The sequence below is a fragment of the Manis javanica genome, chromosome 1, assembly GCF_040802235.1.
Source record: "Manis javanica isolate MJ-LG chromosome 1, MJ_LKY, whole genome shotgun sequence".
NCBI classification, from domain to species: Eukaryota; Metazoa; Chordata; class Mammalia; order Pholidota; family Manidae; genus Manis; species Manis javanica.
In genome coordinates, this window is record NC_133156.1 from 69,492,186 (window position 1) to 69,520,131 (window position 27,946).

The following is a 27,946-nucleotide window of genomic DNA, read 5'->3' on the forward strand; positions in this document are numbered from 1 at the left end:
CCTCTTCCAAAAACAAACACAAACACCCACCTCTTAAAGACAGAAAGTGGGCTTCTGAAACCCCAACAGCTGCTTTGGAAAACAAGGAGGAGAACTAGCAGGCTCGGAACGCCAGCCATGTCCACGCCGCTCCGGCCCCGCCGGGAGGACGCGCAGCGCAGCGCAGCGCGGGGCTGGGGCCGCGGTCGGGCAGCGGCGCCGCCAGCAGCCGCTACTTCATGGCCGGGGCGCGGCGGGCGTCCTGCGGCCGCCACACACCATCTGCCCGCGACAGCAGCGGTCCGCACGCGGCGAGGCGCCGGGGTCCCCAGCCGCAGGCGGAAAGCCGTGGCAAGGCGGTAGGTACTCCGGTCCGGTCCGCGAGCGGCAGCCGGCCTCGCTCCAGAGCTGCGCTCTGCCCTGGTGCTGGGGCTAGACGTGCGGACTCCTCATCCCCCGGGAGGGACGGGGACTGCGAGGGCTATCACACAAACCCGCGTCAGTCATCGTTCAGAACCTGCAAAAATAGAAGCAGATAATGGATGACTAACACATTACAGCATTTGTCCTCAGCAAATCCTAGCTGAGGTTCTTTAGTACATGAGTAGTTTCACAGGCTTGAGCCCAAAGCCTGGGGAAAATGCTGGTCTGTTATCTCCGTCCCCACCACCAGCCCCCAGGATTTCACCACCCCGCCCCACAGCCCCTGTTCTGCCTTTGCTCTTTCTTCCTCTCTCACATCCACTCTCCTTTTCTTTTCCTACTTCCCCCTTTTCCCTTGGGTCCACCGCACTCTCCAGATTCCTTCTCCTAAGTCCCTGTATCTCTCCCTTCCATCATCAAAAAGGCAGTTAATACCTCTGCTGAATGTAAACAAAGTTATTCACACAAATGACAGGCTCAGGCACAAGGAAAAAAAAAAAGCTGAGAGAGGCAGAGACAAGGCACTTGGATACAACAGTAATCAGATAGAAAAAGACTTTGAGAACAAAGGTATGTACATATATATATGTGTGTATATATATATATATATATATATATATATATATATACGCACACACAAATACACACACACACACACACACACACATCACAGAGCTACAGATCTAAGGAGAAAGATAGCCCCCGCCATGAATAATCACTACAGAAGTAATCGCTGGAGTTCTCAGGATTATTTTAAAACAAATCTAAAATCTACTGCTAACACGATGTATGAACTATAAATGCATATTTTTTAAATTCTGTATTTAATATACAAAGCTAATAATTTCTTACTTATAAAGCATGCCCTCCAAAAGATATTCTTTCCTCAATAAAATTTGGAGATTTACAATGCAATGCAATTAGGAACAGTAGGGAGAGTCTCAGCTGACCCCCAATGAATTTTATCTACAAAGGGTATGATCAAGAATTGAATATTAATAAAAATGAGAGGCCGTGCAGAACTAGTGCAACATCTCAACATTTTATGAAGAGGACTCAACTAAGCTAAATCGTAAACTATGTGTATTCTGACTTTACTCTGCTTCTGATATATTTCAGATTAGGTATCAAGTTTGCAAACTTTTGTCAGAGGCATTATTTTAAAATGTGTAATTCACAATATAAAATTGATTCCACACAAAAAAAGATTTCTTAAAGCTTTAGTTTGATCACTAAAACTAAACATGGTTTGGGGAATCTCAAAATAAATCCATGGGCCAGATGAATAATGAAACAAAACCAGTGAGACCATATAGAGGTGCTCCACAATAATACATTAGTCTCTGACTTACCCTCTGGAAATCACAAGATACTGAAACTAACCTAAGGAAAACCCAAACAAAATAAAAAAAACAAACAACAACAAAAAACGAAACTAAAACTAACAAAAAGCATGAATTAACTTTAAATGTGAAGACTTCATGGTAAGGCTTGCTAGAGGAAACACCTTACACCACATACAGAGAAAGCGTGATTGACCACCCAAGAGATCCAGGCATGCTTAAGGCTCACCAACACCCAAGGACCACGGCTAATTTACATAAGCAATGACATTTAAAGAACGCTGATGATATTTGTTTGAACTTTCCCTTTGGCTTACTCTTTGAGCTTTCAGCATCAAAAAACCTTCAGCTTTGTCTGAAAGGAAAGAACTCCTTATGGGGTAAGAAAAACAACTGGCCTGAAGGTTATGCTATGTATTGCTTTTGCGAGAAACAAAATTTAATCCTCTCAATGACAATACTTAACATTCCCTAAAGCTCTTTTTTCTAAAACCATATGTGAAGAAGGGATTATATTTTATCATTTCATGCAGGATTCAAGGACAGTCCTTCCAGTTGGCAGAGAGATTTGGTATACAAACACTTAAAAAGAAAGTTAGTATTAAAATTCTCTAACAGGAATACATCCTTAAGTACTAGCCTTTGAAAAAAATTCCACTTATCTCTTTGATTGATTTTACTATCTTTGATGTCCCTAAACCACCCACTAAAAGAAAATGGAACTGAAGTTGTGGGTGGAAGCAGTTGATCTTTGCAGTCATGAATAGAACAAAAGGTCTAACAGAAATGAAAGCTAATTATGCTCCTTGGTTCTTGACACTTTGTAAACTGAATACAAAATACAAATCATCATATGAAAAAAATCATATCTAACATTCAAATCTTAGTATTTTGATTTAAATATAATCAAAATCTTCAAAAAATTTAAAATCCAAAATATATTTCCTTGAGATAATTCATTCCCTCATCCAAAAAAGCATACTTAATTTCATATTCTGTATAACATATTGTAATATACGTTGGAGTTTTCTAAAACGAATAAAACTAAAAGAGAATATAGTCTATTAAGGGAAAGGAAGACAACACAATTAATATAAAATGTGGTTATAGAGTATTCCTACGAGAGTACTATAAAAAGTTAGGAAACTTTGAAGAAGGAAAGATCGTTTTAATCTTAAGAGGAGGGAGGGTAAGAGAAAAGAGAAAAGCAAAGCAGTCTTCAGAGGAAGACGCGGCCACTATGAGGTAGCTTGGGAGAGTGGATGGATTTCCTGCTGTGGGAGAGGGACAGTGAGAGCTTCAGGTGCAGCAAAGGGTGGGGGCATATGAGCCCAGGTGGGGGGCTTAATTGGACAGAAATTTGAAAAATAAGTAATAAAGGTTCTGCCTCCTACGCTCAAGCTGCAGACCCAGATTTACTATTTTATTTGTAATACAAAGCAAATATTCCATTTACACATCCATAAGTTCTTAGAATGATGTATAGTTTAAATTTCAGGAGCAATAATATTATGTTAATAAGTATAGCCAAGGACAGAGGACCATCAAACTAATTTGGCTTTTACAAAATGAGCAATCTATTCTTTTCAATTTTCATTTGAAAAGAGAAAAAACAAAACAAAAGAAAGTTAAAATTTCTGCATGGCCAAAAAATCAAATAAATATGTTGGCAATTAATTCATTGTTTCATTTACTCAGCAAGAGAGTATCAGTATAGCATAGTAGACAAGAGCTTGTAAATTGAAGAAAAATTGCCTGGATTCCTGGCTCCACCATTTACTAGCCTTAGGAAAGTGGGAAAGTATCTAGCCTTTTTTTGGCCTCAGTCTCCTCATCCACAAAATGTAAATAATCCTACTACCTATCTCATAGGGCTGTTAAAAGAAATAAATGAATTCATATCCTTAGAACGGTGCCAGGCACATAATAAATGTTTGCTAAATAGCAGTTGACTCATAGACACTGAAAAGTGACTGGTGGTTACCATGGGGGAGGGGAGGGGGTGGTTGGGTGGGGAGGGGGACAAAAGGGCACAAAAATTATCAATCATAATATAAATTGGTCATGGGGATGGCAGTACAGCATGGAGAATATAGTCAATGATTCTATAACATCTTCCTATGTTGACAGATAGTAACTGTACTACTCGGGGTGAGGATTTAATAATAGGGGTAACTGTTGAACCACTGTGTTGTGTACTTGAAGCCAATATAATATTATCAATGATACTTTAATTAAAATAAAAGTTTGCTAGTACTGTTGTTGTGACAAATATTTATTGAGTGCCCAGGATACCTTAATGCTGGAGATGGTGATAATCAAGACAAACTGCCCATAATTACCGATAATACTTTCTAGTGGGGGAAAAAACAAATAAAAATAACTATATAACTATTAAGTTATAAATTTTATTTTCTTTTAAGGAGATTTTAAGTTGTTTCCTACAATGATTTTTGATTAAGCTGATTAAAGGATGCATATTTGTTCACATGGCAATTTGACTCTAGGGATTTATTCACAGGCAAAAAATGAACAAGAACACAAACACATTTTTAAGGATATTTACTAACATTGTTTATAATAACGAATAACAGGATGTTTATAAAAGCAAAGAACTGTAATCAAATTAAATGCCCATCAACAAGAAATTGGTGGAAAACATATTTTTTGGATATAAAACTTGAATACTACTATACCCCTTTAAAAAAGGACAAGATGGGTCTATTTTTATCAGCAAGGTCATATTCTATGACATACCTTTTTCTTTTTGCATGATTTTTAAAAATGTTTAAACAATCTGAAACTTACAGAAATGTTCCAAGTATAGTACAAATAATTTTTTTTCTTTAGCCATTTGAGAGAAAATTGCTGACCTTATTTTCTAAAGTAACTTCCACTATATAAACACAATACAGTCATCAAAAAAAAAATTCACATTGACACATAACTATCATCTAATTCTCAGTCTCCAAATTTGACCAACTGTGCCAATAACATGCCTTATAGAAAGAATCCAGTTCTGAATCAAGCATTGCATGTAAACTTGCTACGTCTCTAATCTCCTTCACTCTAGGAGTTTCTCAGTCTTTAAATTTTTATGACCTTTACTCTATAGAAGATTTCACGCCAGTTATCTTGCAGAATGCCTCTCAATTAGTGTTTGTTTTCTGTTTCATCAGGGTTAAATTCAGCTTGTGCACCTCTGACAGGAATATCACAGAAATGATACTATACTCTTCTCACTGAATCTGTATTAGTTGTCTATTGCAGTGTATCAAGTTATCCCAAAACTTAGTAGTTGGGAACAATAAATATCATCCCACAAACTTTCTATGCATCAGGAAAAGAAGCAGCCTACGTGGGTGATTCTCTCATGAGGTGGTAAGCCAATGTGGGCAAGAGCTGCACTCATCTGATGGCTCGAACGGGGCTGCAGAATCTTCATTTGCAAGGTGGCTTATTCACAGGGCAAGTTAGTGTTGGATGTTGACAGAAAGTACATTTCCTCACTATGCGATTCTCTCTCTAGGTTTGCTTGAGTGTCGTTAAAACACAGCAGCTGGCTTCCCCCACAGTGAGCAATGTGTTTTAGGGCCTAGCATCAGAACACCATCATTTCTGTAATATCCTATCAGGTCACAGGTCAGCCCCACTCAGTGTAGACAGACTGACCAAGGGCATGAACACAAGGAGGAAAGGATCATCTTCCCCAAAGCTGGCCACCACAGCATCTTACTAGGTGGCATGCAATGTTGATGTCTTATTACATGATGGTGTTAACTTTGCTTTTAAGGTTTTCCTCTGTAAAGTTGCCATTAATATAGTTAATATTTTTGGTGGAGAGGTTATTTTTTAATAATCACATATTTATAAAGAATGTTTTCCATTTCTCATCAAACTTTCATTTTTGTCATTTATTTATTACATCAAATGGACCAGTCATTTATTTATTACACTACAATGGACTCATAATGGGTCATAATGAATAAAATAGTTTCCTATTTTATTCAATGGGCTTTCATCTGTCACAAACTATATATATATATATATTTACATTACTTACTTTGATTCTCAATTGTCTCAATTGTGGCCCCTTTAAGCTAACTTTTGATATGCCCCACCATTCTTTGAGGACTTTGTTCCTTTCTGCCTCCTCTCCCTCCTGGGCTTAAAACCCTGCACTAAGCCTTTCTCTTTACGCCCTTCATCCCACTGGGCCTTTGCTGACACCCTACACTGGGCTGTCCACACAAATGGGTGGCCTCCTAACTCTGTCTGGGTTGTAACACCCCATGTCAGGCCACCAACCCCACTCCATTGATGTCCTCCTTACCCACAGTCCAGATGGGTGGGCTCCATACCCTGTGCTAGGCCTCCCTCCCTGGATGCCTACTTTGCTCTCTCCCACATAACATCTTTAGGACTCAATTGCTCCAGAAAAGAAAGAAAAGACATTAATTTTAAAACAAATTATAGAACAGTATACACATGTATTTAAAAATGTGGAGTAATACAACTCAGTTGTAACTTCTAATGGTTTTCTATGGGGATAGGTGAGGAAAAAGGGGACTTTCACTTTCCACTTATATGCTGTTGTAGTCTTTGAACTTTTATAAGCTTATATTACATTTGTAACCAGAAGAAAATAGGGATATATATATATGTGTGTGTGTATATATATATATAATTTTAAAAATATTTTACTGAATGTAATTCTACAGATTTCAGTTTACATGTTAATTTTCATCTAAGTTGGGTGATGTTTTGAAAAATGAGTAACTCCCTTTGCTTGGCAAGAAGAACTTTACAAACTGAATTTTATCTTGGTTACATAGCTATAATGCAGGGTTTCTCAAGTTCAGCACTAGCAACATTTTGGGCTGAATAAATTATTTGTCATAGGGGACTGTCTTGGGCATCACAGGGCATTTGGCAGCATCTCGGGACTCCACCCACTGGATGCCAGGTATACCCCCTTCAGCTGTGACAACCAAAATGTCTCCAGATGTCGCCAACTGTCTTCTAGAAGGTAAAGGCGCCTGCCTGAGAACTGCTGTCATAACATGGTTCATTAAGATGAAGCTTACTTTGTAAATCAAATGTAATATAATTCCCTTCAAATACATACAATGAGACTGAAATGCTTTAAAAAGTGCTGGCAAGGGGGCGGAGCCAAGATGGCGGCGTGAGTAGAGCAGTGGAAATCTCCTTCCAAAAACACATAGAGCTATGAAAATATAACAAAAAAAAATCTTCCTAAAATAGAGACCACAGGACACAGGACAACATCCAGACCACATCCACACCTGCAAGAACCCAGCGCCTTGTGAAGGGGGTAAGATACAAGCCCCAGCCCGGCGGGACCCGAGCGCCCCTCCCCCCGGCTCCCGGCGGGTGGAGAGAAACCGGAGCGGTTTTTTTTTTTTTTTTTTGGCGAGCGCTTTTTGGAAGCCTTAGAGGGACGGGCCCCGTTGCTGGGGAGGCAGAGTGGCGGGACCGGTGAGGAGGTGCCTGGGAACGGCGCCGGAGGACAAAGAATATCCCGCGTTTCTCCCTGCGAAACCTGGGGGCGGGTGCCTGAGACCGGTGCCTGAGGACGGAGGAGGTCGCGCGTTTTTCCCTTTTTTTTTTTTTTTTTTTCTCTTTTTGGCGAGCGCTTTTTGGAAGCCTTGAAGGGACGGGGACCCCAGTGCTAGGGAGGCACGGTGGCGGGACTGGTGAGCGGGTGGCTGGGACCGGCGCTGAGGACAAAGAATATCCCCCGTTTTTCCCTGCGGGACCGGTGGGCGGGTGCCTGAGACCGGCACTTGAGGACAGAGGAAATCGCGCGTTTTTCCCCTTTTTTTTTCTCTTTTCTGCGAGTGCTTTTTGGAAGCCTAAAAGGGACAGGGACCCCGGTGCTAGGGAGGCAGGGCGGCGGGACTGGTGAGCGGGTGCCTGGGACCGGCACCTGAGGACAAAGAATATCCCGCGTTTTTCCCTGTGGGACTGGTGGGTGGGTGCCTGAGACCGGCACCTGAGGACGGAAGAAATCGCGCGTTTTTCCCCTTTTTTTCTCTCTTTTTGGCGAGTGCTTTTTGGAAGCCTTGAAGGGACAGGGACCCCGGTGCTAGGGAGGCAGGGCGGCGGGACTGGTGAGCGGGTGTCTGGGACCAGTGCCTGAGGACAAAGAATATCGAGCGTTCCTTCCCTGCGGGACCGGTGGGTGGGTGCTTTTTGGAAGCCTTGAAAGGACAGGGACCCTGGTGCTAGGGAGACAGGGCAGCAGGACCAGAGAGCGAGTGCCTGGGACCGGCACCTGAGGACAAAAAAAAAAAAAAAAAAAAAAAATCGCTTGCTTTTTCCTTTTTTTTTTTTTTTTTTTCCCATTCTCTCTGTTCCCTCTCTCATTGTTGCTTGTTGTTTTGGTTTGGAGAGTGCTTTTTGGAAGTCTTAAAGGGGCAGGACAGGTCACTTAGACCAGAGGCAGGGAATCTGGGGATCTCTGGGCACTCTAACCCCCTGGGCAGCAGGGAGCACAGAGGCCCCTTACGGAGATAAATAGCCTCCTGGCCGCTCCCCCTCCAACGGGGCTCCACCATTTTGGAGGAACAGCCCCAGCCAGGCCAAGCCCACAGCAACAGCGGAGATAAACCCCAAAGCAACTGGGCAGGAAGCAGAAGCCCTGTCTGCGCACAGCTGCCCCGCACAAGCCACTAGAGGTCGCTATTCTCCCAGGAAAAGGCCACAAACCAACACGAAGGGAAGCTCTTCCAGCGGTCACTTGTACCAGCTCTGCAAACTATCCCTATCACCATGAAAAGGCAAAACTACAGGCAGACAAAGATCACAGAGACAACACCTGAGAAGGAGACAGACCTAACTAGTCCTCCTGAAAAAGAATTCAAAATAAAAATCATGAACATGCTGACAGAGATGCAGAAAAAAATGCAAGAGCAATGGGATGAGATGCAGAGAAAAATGCAAGAGCAGTGGGATGAGATGCAGAGAAAAATGCAAGAGCAGTGGGATGAAGTCCGGAAGGAGATCACAGATGTCAGGAAAGAGATCACAGAAGTGAAACAATCCCTGGAAGGATTTATAAGCAGAATGGATAAGATGCAAGAGGCCATTGAAGGAATAGAAGCCAGAGAACAGGAACGTATAGAAGCTGACATAGAGAGAGACAAAAGGATCTCCAGGAATGAAACAACACTAAGAGAAATATGTGACCAATACAAAAGGAAAAACATTCGTATTATAGGGATACCAGAAGAGGAAGAAAGAGGAAAAGGGATAGAAAGTGTCTTTGAAGAAATAATTGCTGAAAACTTCCCCAAACTGGGGGAGGAAATAATCGAACAGACCATGGAATTATACAGAACCCCCAACAGAAAGGATCCAAGGAGGACAACACCAAGACACATAATAATTAAAATGGCAAGGATCAAGGACAAGGAAAGAATTTTACAGGCAGCTAGAGAGAAAAAGGTCACCTATAAAGGAAAACCAATCAGGCTAACATCAGACTTCTCAACAGAAACCCTACAGGCCAGAAGAGAATGGCATGATATACTTAATGCAATGAAACAGAAGGGCCTTGAACCAAGGATACTGTATCCAGCACGACTATCATTTAAATATGATGGTGGGATCAAACAATTCCCAGACAAGCAAAAGCTGAGGGAATTTGCTTCCCACAAACCACCTCTACAGGGCATCCTACAGGGACTGCTCTAGATGGGAGCACCCCTAAAAAGAGCACAGAACAAAACACACAACATATGAAGAATGGAGGAGGAGGAATAAGAAGGGAGAGAAGAAAAGACTCTCGAGACAGTGTATATAACAGCTCAATAAGCGAGCTAAGTTAGGCAGTAAGATACTAAAGAAGCTAACCTGGAACCTTTGGTAACCACGAATCTAAAGCCTGCAATGGCAATAAGTACTTATCTCTCAATAGTCACCCTAAATGTAAATGGACTTAATGCACCAATCAAAAGACATAGAGTAATAGAATGGATAAAAAAGCAAGACCCATCTATATGCTGCTTACAAGAAACTCACCTTAAACCCAAAGATAAGCATAGACTAAAAGTCAAGGGATGGAAAAACATATTTCAGGCAAACAACAGTGAGAAGAAAGCAGGGGTTGCAGTACTAATATCAGACAAAATAGACTTCAAAACAAAGAAAGTAACAAGAGATAAAGAAGGCCACTACATAATGATAAAGGGCTCAGTCCAACAAGAGGATATAACCATTCTAAATATATATGCACCCAATACAGGAGCACCAGCATATGTGAAGCAAATACTAACAGAACTAAAGAGGGAAATAGACTGCAATGCATTCATTGTAGGAGACTTCAACACACCACTCACCCCAAAGGATAGATCCACCGGGCAGAAAATAAGTAAAGACACACAGGCACTGAACAACACACTAGAACAGATGGACCTAATAGACATCTATAGAACTTTACATCCAAAAGCAACAGGATATACATTCTTCTCAAGTGCACATGGAACATTCTCCAGAATAGACCACATACTAGCTCACAAAAAGAGCCTCAGTAAATTCCACAATACTGAAATTCTACCAACCAATTTTTCAGACCACAAAGGTATGAAAGTAGAAATAAATTCTACAAAGAAAACAAAAAGGCTCACAAACACATGGAGGCTTAACAACATGCTACTAAATAATCAATGGATCAATGAACAAATCAAAATAGAGATCAAGGAATATATAGAAACAAATGACAACAACAACACTAAGCCCCAACTTCTGTGGGATGCAGCGAAAGCAGTCTTAAGAGGAAAGTATATAGCAATCCAGGCACACTTGAAGAAGGAAGAACAATCCCAAATGAATAGTCTAACATCACAACTATTAAAACTGGAAAAAGAAGAACAAATGAGGCCTAAAGTCAGCAGAAGGAGGGATATAATAAAGATCAGAGAAGAAATAAACAAAATTGAGAAGAATAAAACAATAGCAAAAATCAACGAAACCAAGAGCTGGTTCTTTGAGAAAATAAACAAAATAGATAAGCCTCTAGCCCAACTTATTAAGAGAAAAAGAGAGTCAACACAAATCAACATAATCAGAAATGAGAATGGAAAAATCACGACAGACTCCACAGAAATACAAAGAATTATTAAAGACTACTATGAAAACCTATATGCCAACAAGCTGGAAAACCTAGAAGAAATGGACAACTTCCTAGAAAAATACAACCTCCCAAGACTGACCAAGGAAGAAACACAAAAGTTAAACAAACCAATTACAAGCAAAGAAATTGAAACAGTAATCAAAAAACTACCCAAGAACAAAACCCCGGGGCCGGACGGATTTACCTCGGAATTTTATCAGACACACAGAGAAGACATAATACCCATTCTCCTTAAAGTGTTCCACAAAATAGAAGAAGAGGGAATACTCCCAAACTCATTCTATGAAGCCAACATCACCCTAATACCAAAACCAGGAAAAGACCCCACCAAAAAAGAAAATTACAGACCAATATCCCTGATGAACGTAGATGCAAAAATACTCAATAAAATATTAGCAAACAGAATTCAACAGTATATCAAAAGGATCATACACCATGACCAAGTGGGGTTCATCCCAGGGATGCAAGGATGGTACAACATTCGAAAATCCATCAACATCATCCACCACATCAACAAAAAGAAAGACAAAAACCACATGATCATCTCCATAGATGCTGAACAAGCATTTGACAAAATTCAACATCCATTCATGATGAAAACTCTCAGCAAAATGGGAATAGAGGGCAAGTACCTCAACATAATAAAGGCCATATATGATAAACCCACAGCCAGCATTATACTGAACAGCGAGAAGCTGAAAGCATTTCCACTGAGATCGGGAACCAGAAAGGGATGCCCACTCTCCCCACTGTTATTTAACATAGTACTGGAGGTCCTAGCCACGGCAATCAGACAAAACAAAGAAATACAAGGAATCCAGATTGGTAAAGAAGAAGTTAAACTGTCACTATTTGCAGATGATATGATACTGTACATAAAAAACCCTAAAGACTCCACTCCAAAACTACTAGAACTGATATCGGAATACAGCAAAGTTGCAGGATACAAAATCAACACACAGAAATCTGTAGCTTTCCTATACACTAACAACGAATCAATAGAAAGAGAAATCAGGAAAACAATTCCATTCACCATTGCATCAAAAAGAATAAAATACCTAGGAATAAACCTAACCAAGGAAGTGAAAGACTTATACTCTGAAAACTACAAGTCACTCTTAAGAGAAATTAAAGGGGACACTAATAAATGGAAACTCATCCCATGCTCATGGCTAGGAAGAATTAATATCGTCAAAATGGCCATCCTGCCGAAAGCAATATACAAATTTGATGCAATCCCTCTCAAATTACCAGCAACATTCTTCAATGAATTGGAACAAATAATTCAAAAATTCATATGGAAACACCAAAGACCCCGAATAGCCAAAGCAATCCTGAAAAAGAAGAATAAAGTAGGGGGGATCTCACTCCCCAACTTCAAGCTCTACTACAAAGCCATAGTAATCAAGACAATTTGGTACTGGCACAAGAACAGAGCCACAGACCAGTGGAACAGATTAGAGACCCCAGAAATTAACCCAAACATATATGGTCAATTAATATTTGATAAAGGAGCCATGGACATACAATGGCAAAATGACAGTCTCTTCAACAGATGGTGCTGGCAAAACTGGACAGCTACATGTAGGAGAATGAAACTGGACCATTGTCTAACCCCATATACAAAGGTAAACTCAAAATGGATCAAAGACCTGAATGTAAGTCACGAAACCATTAAACTCTTGGAAAAAAACATAGGCAAAAACCTCTTAGACATAAACATGAGTGATCTCTTCTTGAACATATCTCCCCGGGCAAGGAAAACAACAGCAAAAATGAGCAAGTGGGACTACATTAAGCTGAAAAGCTTCTGTACAGCGAAAGACACCATCAATAGAACAAAAAGGAACCCTACAGTATGGGAGAATATATTTGAAAATGACAGATCTGATAAAGGCTTGACGTCCAGAATATATAAAGAGCTCACACGCCTCAACAAACAAAAAACAAATAACCCAATTAAAAAATGGGCAGAGGAACTGAACAGACAGTTCTCCAAAAAAGAAATACAGATGGCCAAGAGACACATGAAAAGATGCTCCACATCGCTAATTATCAGAGAAATGCAAATTAAAACTACAATGAGGTATCACCTCACACCAGTAAGGATAGCTGCCATCCAAAAGACAAACAACAACAAATGTTGGCGAGGCTGTGGAGAAAGGGGAACCCTCCTACACTGCTGGTGGGAATGTAAATTAGTTCAACCATTGTGGAAAGCAGTATGGAGGTGCATCAAAATGCTCAAAACAGACCTACCATTTGACCCAGGAATTCCACTCCTAGGAATTTACCCTAAGAACGCAGCAATCAAGTTTGAGAAAGACAGATGCACTCCTATGTTTATCGCAGCACTATTTACAATAGCCAAGAATTGGAAGCAACCTAAATGTCCATCTGTAGATGAATGGATAAAGAAGATGTGGTACATATACACAATGGAATACTACTCAGCCATAAGAAGTGGAAAAATCCAACCATTTGCAGCAACATGGATGGAGCTGGAGAGTATTATGCTCAGTGAAATAAGCCAAGCGGAGAAAGAGAAATACCAAATGATTTCACTCATCTGAGGAGTATAGGAACAAAGGAAAAACTGAAGGAACAAAACAGCAGCAGAATTACAGAACCCAAAAAATGGACTAACAGGTACCAAAGGGAAAGGAACTGGGGAGGATGGGTGGGCAGGGAGGGATAAGGGGGGGGAAGAAGAAGGGGAGTATTAAGATTAGCATGCATGGGGGGGAGGGAGAAAGGGGAGGGTGGGCTGCACAACACAGAGAGGACAAGTAGTGACTCTACCACATTTTGCTAAGCTGATGGACAGTAACCGTAATGTGGTTGTTAGGGGGGACCTGATATAGGGGAGAGCATAGTAAACATAGTATTCTTCAGGTAAGTGTAGATTAAAAATTTTTAAAAAAAAAAAGAAAGAAAGAAAGAAAAGGGGGATTACTCCTTAACAGGATAAAACTATTGGTAAATCAAAGATCAACGCATGCTTTAAATATCCTTAATGTTGATCACTTAAAGGGTGTCAGATGATCAGCTATGGAGGTACTCTTTTCTGATAATATTCCTTTCTCTTAATTAAAAAAAAAAAAAAAAAAAAGCAGTTCCTGTGTGCTGACCTCCAATGAGTTCTGCACAGTGGTATAGAGGGCATGTCAAAGTGTGGGCAAAGGGTCTGTTTGTTTCTACGCAGAAGATCAAGGCCTAGCTTGGATACCCAGAAAATGAACTAAGATACGATATGAGGAGGAGCTTCCGGCATCAGCACTCTCTGGAGGACTCGTGCCGGGGGATGATCATCAAAAAGCCTCCACAGGGATCCGGACGATGCTGCTGTTGTGGCTGCATCCAGCCCACCGTCTCCTGGACTTGCCATAAGAAGGAGGAGGGAGATGTCTAGGCTGGCATGTGCATACAGTGAGACAACGAATTTGACCGGATCTGTACTGTTGGAACTCAACCAGGAGTTGGGAGGGGTGCAAGTTGTAGCACCCCAAAATCTCATGACTATAGACTATCTATGGTTAAAAGAACATATGGGATGTGAACAGATCCCAGAAATGGGCTGCTTTAATTTGTCTGATGGTTCAAGTACAGTTGGAAAATATCCATCATATCATAGATAAATTTTCACAAATGCCTAGGGTGCCTAAATGGTTTTCTTGGCTTCACTGGAGATGGCTGGTAATTATAGATTTGCTTTGTTTATATCACCGTATTCCTATTATGTTAATATGTGTGTGCAAATTAGTTAGTAGTTTAAAACCTATACATACTTAAGGTACTATACAAGAAGATATGTCAAAGAAATAATCAATCCTCCCAAGTTTCCTTCATATGCTACATCTATAGCTTTTCTTCTTCCTTCCTAATTACAAATCTTAAATAGAATTCGTGCCTCATATCGAATTTACCGAGTATCATAATTCCTCCAGGTGGTAAAGATACCTCGAGACAAGTGCTGGGCATAGAAGCCACAGGGCATAAATCTGCAAAGAAGTAAAAAGCTAACCTTTGCAAACAATATGGCTTCTCTCTCACTTACCAACTTTACATTTCCCTGTATGGCCCCGGAAGATGACTGGTTAGCCAGAGACGGGTAAGATTCCTCAAGGGAGGAACAACCTAAGACAGGCACAGTCGCAGGGGGGCCATCAGGTGAGAATTTGGGGATCAACAGAGGTGAGGCTCAGAACCTCACCCCCCCTGCTTTGAGAGAAATCTTCTGCATCCATGGATGTCTTGCTGCCCTTGTCTAGCCTGGATTAATACTTAGTCCATAGGCACACACCTGATCATCTGATCATCTACATTTGCCTTCTTACAGCACTAAACTATGTTTTCTACCTTTATCTTGCATCTACCTACCACTTCAGCATTTTATTAAAAATAAAAATAATAATAATAATAGGAGAAATGTGGGATCAACATATAAATCAAGTACAAAAATCAAATGAATATTCATATTTGACCTGATGGTTTATAGGTCATATTGCATGATCAAAACCGAAAGTTTCTGTGATGAATGCCCTTGTACTGTTCACCATGTAAGAATTTATTCACTCTGTAAGAATTCGTTCACCATGTAAGAACTTGTTCGTTATGCTTCAGAAGATTGGAGACTGACGAGAATTAGGCTTGAGATGGATTAATGATTGTACATTGAGCATTGACCCCCCTATACTGAATTTTATTGTTGTTAACAACCATTTGATCAATAAATATGAGAGATGCCCTCTCAAAAAAAAAAATTAATAAATAAATAAAACTTCGAGAAAAAAAAAAAAAAAAAAGTGCTGGCAAATATGGAAAATTAAAAGAATGGGAAAATGGTCATAACAGCAGGTAACATTTATTGCTTTATACATCAGGTGTTGACTTTCTGCATATTATCTTACTGAATTCTTATTTGTAGTACAGGTTAATAGTCCCATTATATATATGAGGGATCTAAGGCTTAGAAAATTAACTAACTTTTTCTGGTTACACAGAAGTGGAGCAAAGATTCAAATCCTGACTTGCAGACTTCAGAATCTATCCTCTTCATACTCTTCAACATACAAAAGGCAAATCCTCTAAATATCATTTTATTATAAAATAACAATAGCCAATGTTTATCACACAATTACTATGTGCCAGGCATTGTGCTAATGAGTATTGTATATAGATTAACTCATCTGAATCTTAATAGCAACTTTGTACCATTATTGTAGCCATTTTCTTCAAGTGGTTAAGGATCACAGTTCTAGATAATTGGTAGCTTGGCCACAGTACCTAGCCAGGATATAAACACAAGCACTCTGACACCACAGTTGAAGCCCTTAACTACTCAGCTATAAATTAACCTAGTCTTTCTTTCATTCACATATTAGATTAACATTTCCTCTGCAACCTAAGTTCCTCATTTAGCTAACTCAGAAAAAACAGAAGATCTATGACTAAGGTCCATATCTGGCCCCAAAATAGGTTTTATTCAACTTGCATCAATTTTTTTCCAACTTCTCCCCTGAATTTGTATTGTGAATGAACATTTCAAAACAGAAAGATTTCATATAAAAAGTGTCTCTTTAAGAGTTGTAAAATCTGGCATCACTGGACCCACATTTCCATATGGCAACAATTAGCTTGGCCTACTAGTCTTTTTATATAGGACCAGCAATCTACAGATCACCAGATTGCCACAGTCCCCACTCCTCCCTATTCACTCCCAGGTCCCCAGGCCAAGAATAGTTGTTTTAACTGCCACTTAGCACTGAGGACCACTGGTTATTTTCTGTCTGTTCATTTGTTTTTTTGTTTTTTTTACACTTGGCCAGCTTTTCTCATTAACATTTCTAACTGCACCATAAACTCATTTATGGTTTAACTCCAGAAGTACAAACTTCTTAGTGTGTAAGAAGGTAAACTTCACACTATATATAGCATAGAGTTTGACACACTTAGATATACTAAGTTGCTGTTTTTCTTTCTTTTTCTCTTTTTTCTTTTGTTTAGCAAGGCACACCAAACTGAAAGGCATTTTCTGCACACGTATTTGTTTGGGACTCATCCCTTCTCAGATGTAGCCAATTTGGAGCATCCACTTGCAAGTCAAAATTGGCTGGGTACTTATTGGACTATATATGTTAAAAAACCTCAGGGGTACCATTCAGCATATGATTCTACTGCAAAAAGAACTGCCAACAGTAACAAATTTTATTTTATCTTTTAGGTTTCCATGATCAGTACCAGATGCCCTTTAAATATGTCCATTAGTCATCAAAGAGCTCAATCCTGTAAATACTTCCAGGGGGAAAAAACAAGAGACATTATTCTTAATTAAATTTCTCATCTTTGACTAATACAAATGTTACTTCATAACATGTGTATCTAAATTCAGTGCTAGCATATTTTAATGTAAGATAAAACAGACCCCTGTGTTCCAATCAGCACACATCTTTCAGTTCTCAGGACTGTACTGGTAAGATCTCAAGAGACTAATGCACTACACAAGAAAGCATTAACCATTACTGAGGATGTCAGAGAGGGGACCGGCTCCTTTGTATGCTACTCATTTGCTCACTAGGTATCTGACTCATTTACAAGCTCAGAATATCACACAGAATTTAGTTTCAGAAGAGGAGCACACAGCACTTCTGCAGCTATCACTCCCTTTTTACTGCAAACATTCTCAATGAGTTGGGGAAGTAGGCCTTCAGCCTTGTCCTGTGGTCATTTATCAAGGTGGAAAGCCCTCAGTGGTTTCTGTCCTACCTTGTGGAGCAAGTCAGAGATGAGGGCCTGAATTAGCAGGCTATCTCCATAATATGTTGCTTGAAAAACTATAAACTCTCTTCATCCTATTCAATGAAGTTTTGAAGAACTACTTTGAAACTAATAGCCAAAACATGACTAAATTTCAAATGTTTGGTTTTTTTCTTTCAATAAAGTGTGAATCACTGAATGACCTACTGATTTTGGTATTGCAAGATCTTCCACGTTACTTTTGGGAGGCTTTCTCTATGGGTCTTTGCATTATTATTTTCTTCTGTTTTTAAGAAAAGGTATATAGTGGAAGGTGGGAGGGTACCACACTTAAGTGCAAATATTTAGTGCCAATCACTGGGCTTAGAGGAATGTGGTCTGAAGGTAGGGATCAGACTTTCTTTTTTCTTTTTTGCAGTTATTAACACATTTTTAAATGAGATGTCCTCTTTTGTAGGGATTTTTTTTCTTGTTTGTGATTCTACATTCTTAGGCATTATTATTCTTGAAGCACTTTAATACACGTTTTGCTAAATGCCTCCTGATGACTTCAGAGGCAGGAGCTATTAACTACATGTGAAACCTGGCTCAGATCCAGAACATGCAGTTACAAAATAAGCTTTCCTTTTCTTGACAAGTAAAAAATCTACAGGAAATGTCTAGATATTCACTAGAAAATAACATTGAACTTTATCTTGTGCTACTCACACAGAAGCATTCTCTCCCAAAGCTGAATCAAATTTTCAAATAATTATGTTTTTCCATTTCAAATATTCAAATCTTACAATATAAAGTCCATAACATGCCCCTTTCTATCACAAGAGTTTTTCTATCCTTTTCTTTAAGCCTTTCAACTATATAATTATAATACTGAAAATGGAATTTATTTAATGTTATTATATAATTGAAAAACTTATGGGAATTCTTCTTAAAGATCATAAAAGAATGTCAAAACATTCTCTCATTTATATAATTCTGCTCAATTGAGTTTACAGTAACCTAAAGAGATTCTATAAAAATACACTACACATTCCCCTTCATCCATCTCAACCACATTATCTGAAAACCATTAACAAAAGAAACACAGTTGCTTAAAAACATTTTAATGTGTATTATTTTGAGGTACAGAAGTTACAATAATATTTAGCTTAATCATAAGAAGACCATTTGAATTTTTAAATAAGCAATTTAGCATCAAAAGAAGTTATAATATATTGAAGTAACTTATATTCAGGTATTTTAATGTACAGTCCATAGAACTATTTCTTCTAGTTCACTGAAAAATGCTATTGGTATTTTGACAGGGATTGTACTGAATCTGTAAATTGCTTTGGGCAGAATAGTCATTTTGATGATATTAATTCTTCCTATCCATGAGCATGGGATAGATTTCTGTTATTTGCTTTCTTTAGTTTAAAATTCATATGAAATTACAAAAGCCTCTGAATAGCCAAAGCCATCTTGAGAAAGATGAATAAAGCTGGGAGTATTACACTTCCTGACTTTCAGCTATACCACAGAGCTATAGTAATCAAAACAGTATGGTACTGGCAGAAGAACAGATCCATAGACCAGTGGAACAGAATAGAAAGCCCAGATATAAACCCAAGCATATATGGTCAATTAATACAGGATAAAGGAGCCATGCATATGCCATGGGGAAAAGACAGTCTCTTCAGTAACTGGTGTTAGGGAAACTGTACAGCTACATGCAAGAGAATGAAACTGGATTACTACCTAAATCCATACACAAAAGTGAACTCAAAATGGATCAAAGACCTGAATGTAAGACATGAAACTCTAAAACTCTAAGAAGAAAACATAGGCAAAAATCTCCTGAACATAAGTATGAGCAATTTTTTTCCTGGACACATCTCCTTGGGCCAGGAAAACAAAATGAAAAATGAACAAGTGAGACTACATCAAATTCAAAAGCTTCTGTACAGCAAAGGACACCATCAGCAGAACAAAAAGGCAACCTATAGTATGGGAGAGTATATTTGTAAATAATTTACCCAATAAGGTGTTAACATCAAAATACATAAAGAACTCATAGGCCTCAACACCAAAAAATAAATAATCCAATTAAAAAGTGGGCAGAAGGCCAGAACAGACATTTCTCCAAAGAAGAAATAAAGATGGCCAACCGGCACATGAAAAGATGTTCCACATTGAATATAATCAGGGAAATGCAAGTTAAAACCACAATGAGATATCACATCACTTCAGTCAGAATGGCCACTATCCAAAAGACAAGAATTAACAAGTGTTGACAAGTATGTGGAGAAATGGGAACCTTCCTACACTGTTGATGGGATGTCAATTGGTAGAACTGCTGTGGAAAGCAAAATGGAGGTTCCTCAAAAAAACTAAAAATAGAGATACCATTTGACACAGTAATTCCACTTCTAGGAATTTACCTGAAAACAAAATCCCTGATTTAAAAAGATACATGCTTCCCTATGTTTGTTATCACGCTATTTACAATAGCCAAGAACATGGAAGCTACCGAAATGTCCATCAATCAATGAATGGATAAAGAAGATGTGATATATATACACAGTGGAATATTACTCAGCCATAAAAAAGAAATCCTACCATTTGCAACAACATGGATGGGTCCTAGAGGGTATTACGCTCAGTGAAATAAGCAAGGTGGAGAAAGACAAATACTGTATGATTTCACTTATTTGTGGGATATAAAATCAAAGCAAAACACAACGAACAAAACAGCAACAGACTTATAGACACTGAGAAGTGACTAACGGCTACCATGTGGGAGGGGTTGGGGTGGTAGGTGGGGAGGATGAGGAGGATAAAGGGGCACAAAAATTCTCAATCATAGTATAAGTTGTTTATGGGGATAGTAATACAGCATGGAGAACATATTCAAATGATTCTGTAACATCTTTCTATGTTGACAGATAGTAACTGCACTAGAGGGGGTGAGGATTTAGTAATATGGGTAACTGTTGAATCACCGTTTTGTATATTTGAAACCAATACAAGATTGTATCAATGATACTTCAATAAAAAGTAAAATTTTTTAAAAATTTATAGTCTTTAATTATAATAGTTTTCTTTGATCAGTGTTCCCAAACTCCCCAAGAAGTATCGATGAAGAGCTTCATAATTTTTTTCTGCCTGAAAAGGATCAAAGCATTCTCACATCTGCTAGAACTCTTTGATACTGCTGTACAAACAGGTGGTGAACTTATTTCATTGCTATTAAACTGTTTCTTACTCCCTTGAGCTTAGGAAGAAGTGGTTTATTTTAAGTTGGTGCTTACAAATTGGCTTGCTCTTCCCCTATTTCTAATCTTCTTTACCAGGTTTCCCATAGTGATTTGCATTATACCCTGGAACTGAAAATAAGAACTGAATAAAGGTAAGGCCCATGATCCTTCGGGTGTGAGAGAACATACCAGGGATGGTCCCACTGGTATCACTCCGAGGACGTGAGGCACAGCGTGCACAGCTGATCATACTTGACTTCTTTCTCCATTACTGAAGATATGTGCGCCAACCTTGAATTATATCATAACTAGAAAAGTTGGGTTTTGAAGTCACAGGAAATGTGAAATAGCCTAATTGTGTTAGCCAATTTTAAATCACAATAAAGAAGCACACAGGCAGTAGAGTATGGAGAATTGGTTCCCATTTTTTAAGTATGAAAATCCCACAATATTTTATGGACATATACACTATAATAATGATACTACTGCTAATTAAAATAATATTTAACAACTACGGAATATTTGCTATATGTCAGGCAGTGTTTTAAGTACTTTTTGTGTATTACATCATTTAATTTTCACAACATCCTATGAGCTTCAGTATTATCTCCATTTTACAGTTGAAGAAATAGAGGCACATAGAGGTTAAGGAACTTGTTTGACATTGACATTGGCTTATTTCAGAGAAGGGTGCTACTAATCATGAAGCTGTACTTGATAAAGGCTGTACTTCTGGTATTTGTTTATTAAGAAACTATGTAAAGGCTAAATAAACTATTACTGATTCAGTAATGCTTTTAAATAAATCTCTATTTTATACCACATATAACTAAAATCAATAGTACACATAAACAAACATAAGACATGTTTCACATCGCACAATGCCTGCTTCCTGCCAGTGACGCCAGGCTCTACTTCCAATCTCCCTCCCCCTGGGGATTCTGCGCCAACAGGTAGAAACCACTGGTTTATGATAGAGACTGCAGGCTTGCACTTGAACTCAGAAATCCTGGCTCTTAGTCTCATCTTAAGAATTCACTTCACATTTCCAAACTTTGGTTTCCTCCTGTGCAAGCAGGGGGTACTGATAAATGCACTACCAGAGGGCTATTGTGAGAAACAAAATAATCTGAGAAAATTCAAATGAAGCACCATAGAGACAGAAGTTTCTACTAGTGTTTCTGGTTTTCTGGTTCAACTTAATCAATGGATAAATTTTAAATCTTTCTTTTATGTTTCTAATTTTGTACTGTGCATTCTGAATTTACTTTTATCTCATCTTTGAGTAAAATTTCAGAGTACAAGAACATCTTCAGATGCCAGACACTGTACAATTATCATTGAAGAGTCAGGGAAAAAAAAAGGGCTAACAGACCCAAATCTAAACACTCTTCCTAACACAAAAAATAAGAACAAAAACAGTAACTCTGTCATACAGCAAAAAGAGAACTAAAATCTTAACCTAAATCATTTGAAACATGCTCCAGTAATCAGAAATCACAATCTATATTTCAAGGGAATTACCAATGTATGTCAAGATTATTAGGAAACATTTACTGGGTACCAGCACAGACAGATTATATGTCATGCCTCATGTTTGTGTTACATCACTTAAGGAAACTATATATATAAAGACAGGCTTGCAGAAGCAACTGCTCAAAAAAATCAGCAGTGGAGTAATTAACATGAATTAATATTCTAAAAGCAATTAGATATTTTAGGAAACAAATAAATAAAAAATAGTAGTCCTGATAGAGGTACTTGGGATTTAAATGAGACAAATAGATTCTTATTAGTAATACTTGCCTATAGAAGTATTGACAAGAAATGCAACTTACTGTTGCTAAACATTTTAAAGATGAAAATGTGCTATATGACTACTAAGTACTAAATTGAATATAAGTAATCAAGTTTACTACTATTTACTTGATTCCACTGAATTTAATATTTATTCCTACATGGAGGGATTATGTGAATTACCTTGCTGGAAGATGGCGCTTTTGAAATGGAATTTTAAAAGTTAGCATATATGAAATTTTATTTTTTTAAATTTTACTTACCATTAAAAGGAACTTCTATTATTGTAAGATTAAGTCTCTCTTTCAAATAATGAAATCATGCAGATTAAAAAACTTGGATCATAATACAACTAACTCATGACAATATGCAAAACTCTATTGATAAAGCAAACAATATACTGCCTGCCAGTAATTCCAGTAATTCCACCTATAGACTGTTATCTCTTGAAACAGAATATGTTTAAATATTTAGTAAAAATAGAAACCAAATAGAAAAAAATCAGATTTTAAGCTTTTTAGTATATACTGTTCATAAAGGTACAGTAGTTACAAAATGATCATACACTTATTGTTACTTTAAAATATGGTAAGGTCATCACCACACCTTTTAAAATTCCATAGACAAAATTAAACTGTAAAATAATCAGCCTTGAGGTATATCAGAATGTACTTAAAAGAAGCTGACTGTTTGATCTTGTGACATGATTTTCGGAGAAATTTATGTCTCTATCAATACATTCAAAATTAATGGTCCATGCTTGACCAGCTGGTCATTTCCACTATCATAATGGCTGGCAGATGACCACTTCCTTGATTTAGGAATGGATACCAACTGGGAAGGCAGCTTCTGGGCTGGTCATGCTGATACCCACCTAGGAAAGCTCTGTCCCTATTACTGCTCTTTTGGCATGGTGGAATTTGCATTTTATTTCATGATATCTTCATCCATGACTAAAGAAAGATAAGTCAAATGACAGGAATGAAAGAACGATATTGTTAAATATAAGTGGAGTTAAACGATAGAAAAATATACTATAAATTATTTGATCAATTAAGTCAGTTAAGATAAAAAGGTGAAATTTCATTCCCCGTTGTTAAAAATACAGCACTAGCATATGCTGTCTTGGTCTTGTACTCAAGGCTTCAGAATTGCTTTAAGATGTTTAAAAAGTAGTTTATTTCTTGTTCCTGAAACTTTGTAATTGTTTCTTTATCTTTTCATAAAATATCAAAAATTTGCCTGCTGTCAAAGAGGTCAACATCTTTAACACAAAGTTTTTATCTTAAACAAAAGAAATTTTAAAGCCAGAAAAATAAATGGATTAAGCAGTATAAATTTACCTTAAAAAGAATAAAACTATATTAAAATTTCCTTTTCATTCTGATATTTAAATCACTATGGTATTACACTGTTGATGAGAAAAAGGTCATTAAGGAAGCCTTTGTTATGTAAAAACAAAACACACTAGAGAGGCAGGCAATTCCTTACTGAGTTACAATTATCCTTCAAGGATACAGCAAATGAGATATCATTAAAATATTTAAGTTTAATTATATTTCAATACATAATCAAAATACATACACCACACAACCTAAGTACTTCACTCACTCCTGAAACCTTCTGAATCTTTCTCCTTAGGAGACAATCAACATTAATACAATTATAGAAAAATTCTAAGGAGAAGCAATCACACTTTTATGCACATAAAATAGTATTTTCAAAACTTTTTGGAGAGTACATCTGATGACTGTGCAGAGTTCTCCCCACACACTTAGTTTCAGGTTCTCTCCATCCTATGCTTCTACTGCTCCACACTTACTCAATCAGTACATTAGTTTGCTTTTTGCTTTACCAAAATGGAACTGCTAACTTGAGTTTCCTGTCTCCTCATATTTGCCCTCCAAAACAATTCACTGAATCCAAGACCTAATAGTAGTCAATGGTTACAGCTGCTTTTTTTTTTCTAACCCATATTTCTTTTTTCTCTACTCTTTATGTCAAAATTTCCCAAAAGTCCCATTTTGTAGGGCACTGTATCTGCTGTAAGAGAGACACACCTCACTGCAGCGTAACTTTCCAGGTAGGGAAGTCACACATACTGTCCATCGAATGGGAATGTGACTTTCTTTAAGCAATAAAAGGGGAACAGAGGTGAATTCTGTCAATACAAGCTGGAGTTTTAAAAGCTATAGTGCTGTAATTCACCACATGCTCTTTCCCCTCTTTTCCTTCTATGTGACCTACTGAAAAACTCCACCCCTCAACTCAGTAGTGGGTTGATGCTCACAGAGTGCCTGCTCCATCAGCTTGAGCCCAGAAAGTCCCTGATGAAGGCAGACGACTTGAATTTAGAAATTACCCATATTTACATGAAAAGAGAATGTTAAGGCAGAAGAACCAGATCAAGTGGGCAAATTTAACTACTACACAACTACTCAGAAGGATGTAGGTTATGAAGTTTATATGATTTACAGAGAAGTATGGGTGTGAACTTCAATACACACTCATGCCTACTCCTACCCAATGTACTGTTTGCTAAGGCCTCAAGAAAGAAAAAAGCTCTTTCTTGTTTTTTTAATCCAGGGAGACAGGAGCTTCATTCTACTTGTTCCAAAACTGACATACTCAATAAATGTTAAGCAAATGAATGGGAACAAGGGATGCAAAGGGTTTCACAGTAAAGTTTGAGAAAAATTATACACACCAAATTTGAATAATACAAAATTTTAGAAACAGCAAATCGACTTTTAAAAATCAAAGTAGTATATACACATAGTTAAAGGTCAAATAGTACTAAAATCCCACAGTGAAAACAGCAGTCCTCTGCCCAACTACCTCAAGCCCTACTCCTCAGATCCAACTTTTTGCCACTCTTTTAGTACACTTTTCTGGTGTTTACCTTCATTATTCCAAATATGTTGATGTTCTTATTTAACCAACTCACAGTTCTATCTATTATCTATTTACTTCACACTTCGGAAGATGAGGATTTAAGTCTCTTATACCACCCTCCCCCCACCTTCCCATTCCACCAGCTTTCTAATAGACTTGGCACAATTTTTAGCAAAATCAATATTTAAATTGAAAGCTATGTAACTATTGTTTTCCACTGAGCCACGTAATTGTCCTATGATTGTTAACTTTCTTGTACACCTTTTTATCTTTACTATGATATAGTTCCTGAACCTTGTTTGGATTATCTTTATTTTAGTTACACCCTTCATTGTGTTTGGCTGGATACAGATTTACAAGATGACAATCATCTCCTCTAAGAATTTAAAGTATATTCCTCTTCTACCTTCTTTCTTATAATCCTATTGTTGTGAAGTCAGACACCATTCTCTTTCTGATTTTTTCATGATTTATCTGTTCTTTCTCTCAATCTCCCAACCTCCACCCCATTAGAAGCTTTGAAAAATTTTCTCTTTAGCATCCAGTTTGAAACTTTTACTGATATATCCTAATATGTGTCTTTTCTCATTCATTCTCTTAAGCATTTTTCATTCAGTTTGCTAGGTCATTTTAATCTAAAGATTTATGAATTACGCTATTAAGAAATAAAATTACGTATTTCTTTGACAATTTTCTCCCCAATTATCTCTATCTTTTCTATACCTCCTACATGTGGATGTTGGATTTGCTGGAATGCTCCTCAAATATTCCTACCATTTCCTTTCTATTGTCTCTGTTTTATTTTCATCCTTTCTTAGAGATTTCCTCAACTTTCCCATTCAGCATTTTCTATTTTCTATTCCTCTCTACTGAGTTCCAACTGAGAAGTTCCAACTGAGTTCCCTTTCATTTTTTTTTCTTAAAAATTCTTTTCAAGTCAGACACCTCTCTAAATCATGGGGGCTTTTCGAGTCTCTAGAAAAGAATCTGCCTGTCTCCTGAAAGGTTGGGATATGTTGCCAAGTGTTCTGGGAACGGCAGGCAGAGGTGGCTGGAGCAGACTCCCACACTAATTCCCCAGCTTCAGTCCCATATGGCATCCGGAATTTCCGTGGTCCTGGTACCACCAAGCTTGAACCTGTCATGTGGCTTTTGAGGCTGCTCAGCTTGCCTCGTATGGGCTTGCCTCTCGAGGGCAGTAAAACAACAACTGCTATAGTTATACTAAATCTGTTATTAGTCCTCTAGTTTCCACTTTCCAAATATGTGTTCATATCCTGCTTGCTGTGGAATCTCTCCTATTCTCTTTATCTTTGCAGGTTTATAACTTCTAAAATTCCTTTTCCATCCTTTTTAGAGGGATTTGGGAAGTAAAGAAGACAAAAATCATGTACTCAATCTGCCACATTGAACTTGAAGTCCCAGAAATACAATTTTAAAGTAGATTACCTGGTGATTATGTAGTTCAATTTCCTCATTTATAAAATAGCTGAGGAAAGAAATAAGGTAGGTTAAGTGCTCTGCTAAAAGTTCCTTGTCCACGTTCAGAGCAGAACCAGGGATAAAATGTCTTCCATCTATTAGTTTGGTGCTTTTTCAATTCCTAACATAATGTCTTGAAAGAAAAGCATTTTGTAGGCCTTCTGCACTAGGGACAAGAAATCTATCATTGAACCATCCATTAATTATGTAATTAAAGAGGAAACTAATAACTCAGGGCAGCATATACTGAATGCCATGTGTCAAAAATCATGACCACCAAGGCAGTGAGGGAAGGGGAGGTCCCTAAGGGCAAGCTAGGGCAGTTTCTAAAGGTCCAGGAAGCCGCTGAGATTCGCATTAGGGCTTCTGGCAGGGACTCCAGTTAAGGGGTGAACGAAGGCAGTATGCTAGCAGAGGCTCTAGGTCAAAGCACACTTTCGCCGAGGCTACTTCCATGAAAGACAGAACACATTGCTGCCACGGCCCGCATTCTGCTGAGCACCCTGGACACATCAGAGTCACCGTCTGTCTGTCATCTGTGCCAGCCAATGAGATTATATTGGCTCTTAACCTCTCTGCATTGTGCTGTGCAATCCTTCAGTAGTTTTTCATTTTTTATTATAGTTTCATTATTCGATAGCCATTTTCCAACTATACACTCTGAAATTTATGATACAGCCTCAAGATTTCTAGGTAAGGCACCATGTTTAAGACTCAAACAGTAAACAGAGCATAAAAATATGATGAGCAAAAAAATTGAATGGCACCAAAAACATCCAAAATGTTGGTGATTTTTTCTTTGTTTCTATGTCATAGGTCCAAGGAATCCGAAAGCAGGAACAAACAACTCTCAATAGTGAAAGTGTAAAATAAGGTAC

At 38.1% G+C, this 27,946-nt stretch overlaps 1 protein-coding gene and 1 long non-coding RNA gene across 17 annotated transcripts in view; one reads left to right on the forward strand and one right to left on the reverse strand.

Moving 5' to 3' along the window:
• The window catches only part of PAM (peptidylglycine alpha-amidating monooxygenase), a 274,509-nt gene that overhangs the window by 141,353 nt on the left and 105,210 nt on the right, over positions 1 to 27,946 (reverse strand). For all 15 annotated transcript variants that reach the window (XM_037011902.2, XM_037011900.2, XM_037011915.2 and 12 more), the window contains one exon: positions 31 to 496. In XM_037011902.2, coding sequence (XP_036867797.1) covers positions 31 to 119 — 89 coding nt within the window. In that variant the 5' untranslated portion in view covers positions 120 to 496. The remainder of the gene's footprint in view (positions 1 to 30; positions 497 to 27,946) is intronic.
• Positions 15,232 to 27,946, forward strand: part of LOC108407686 (uncharacterized) — a 28,563-nt gene continuing 15,848 nt past the window's right edge. For both annotated transcript variants that reach the window (XR_001855786.3, XR_005059571.2), the window contains exon 1: positions 15,232 to 27,942. This is a non-coding gene — a long non-coding RNA (uncharacterized lncRNA). The remainder of the gene's footprint in view (positions 27,943 to 27,946) is intronic.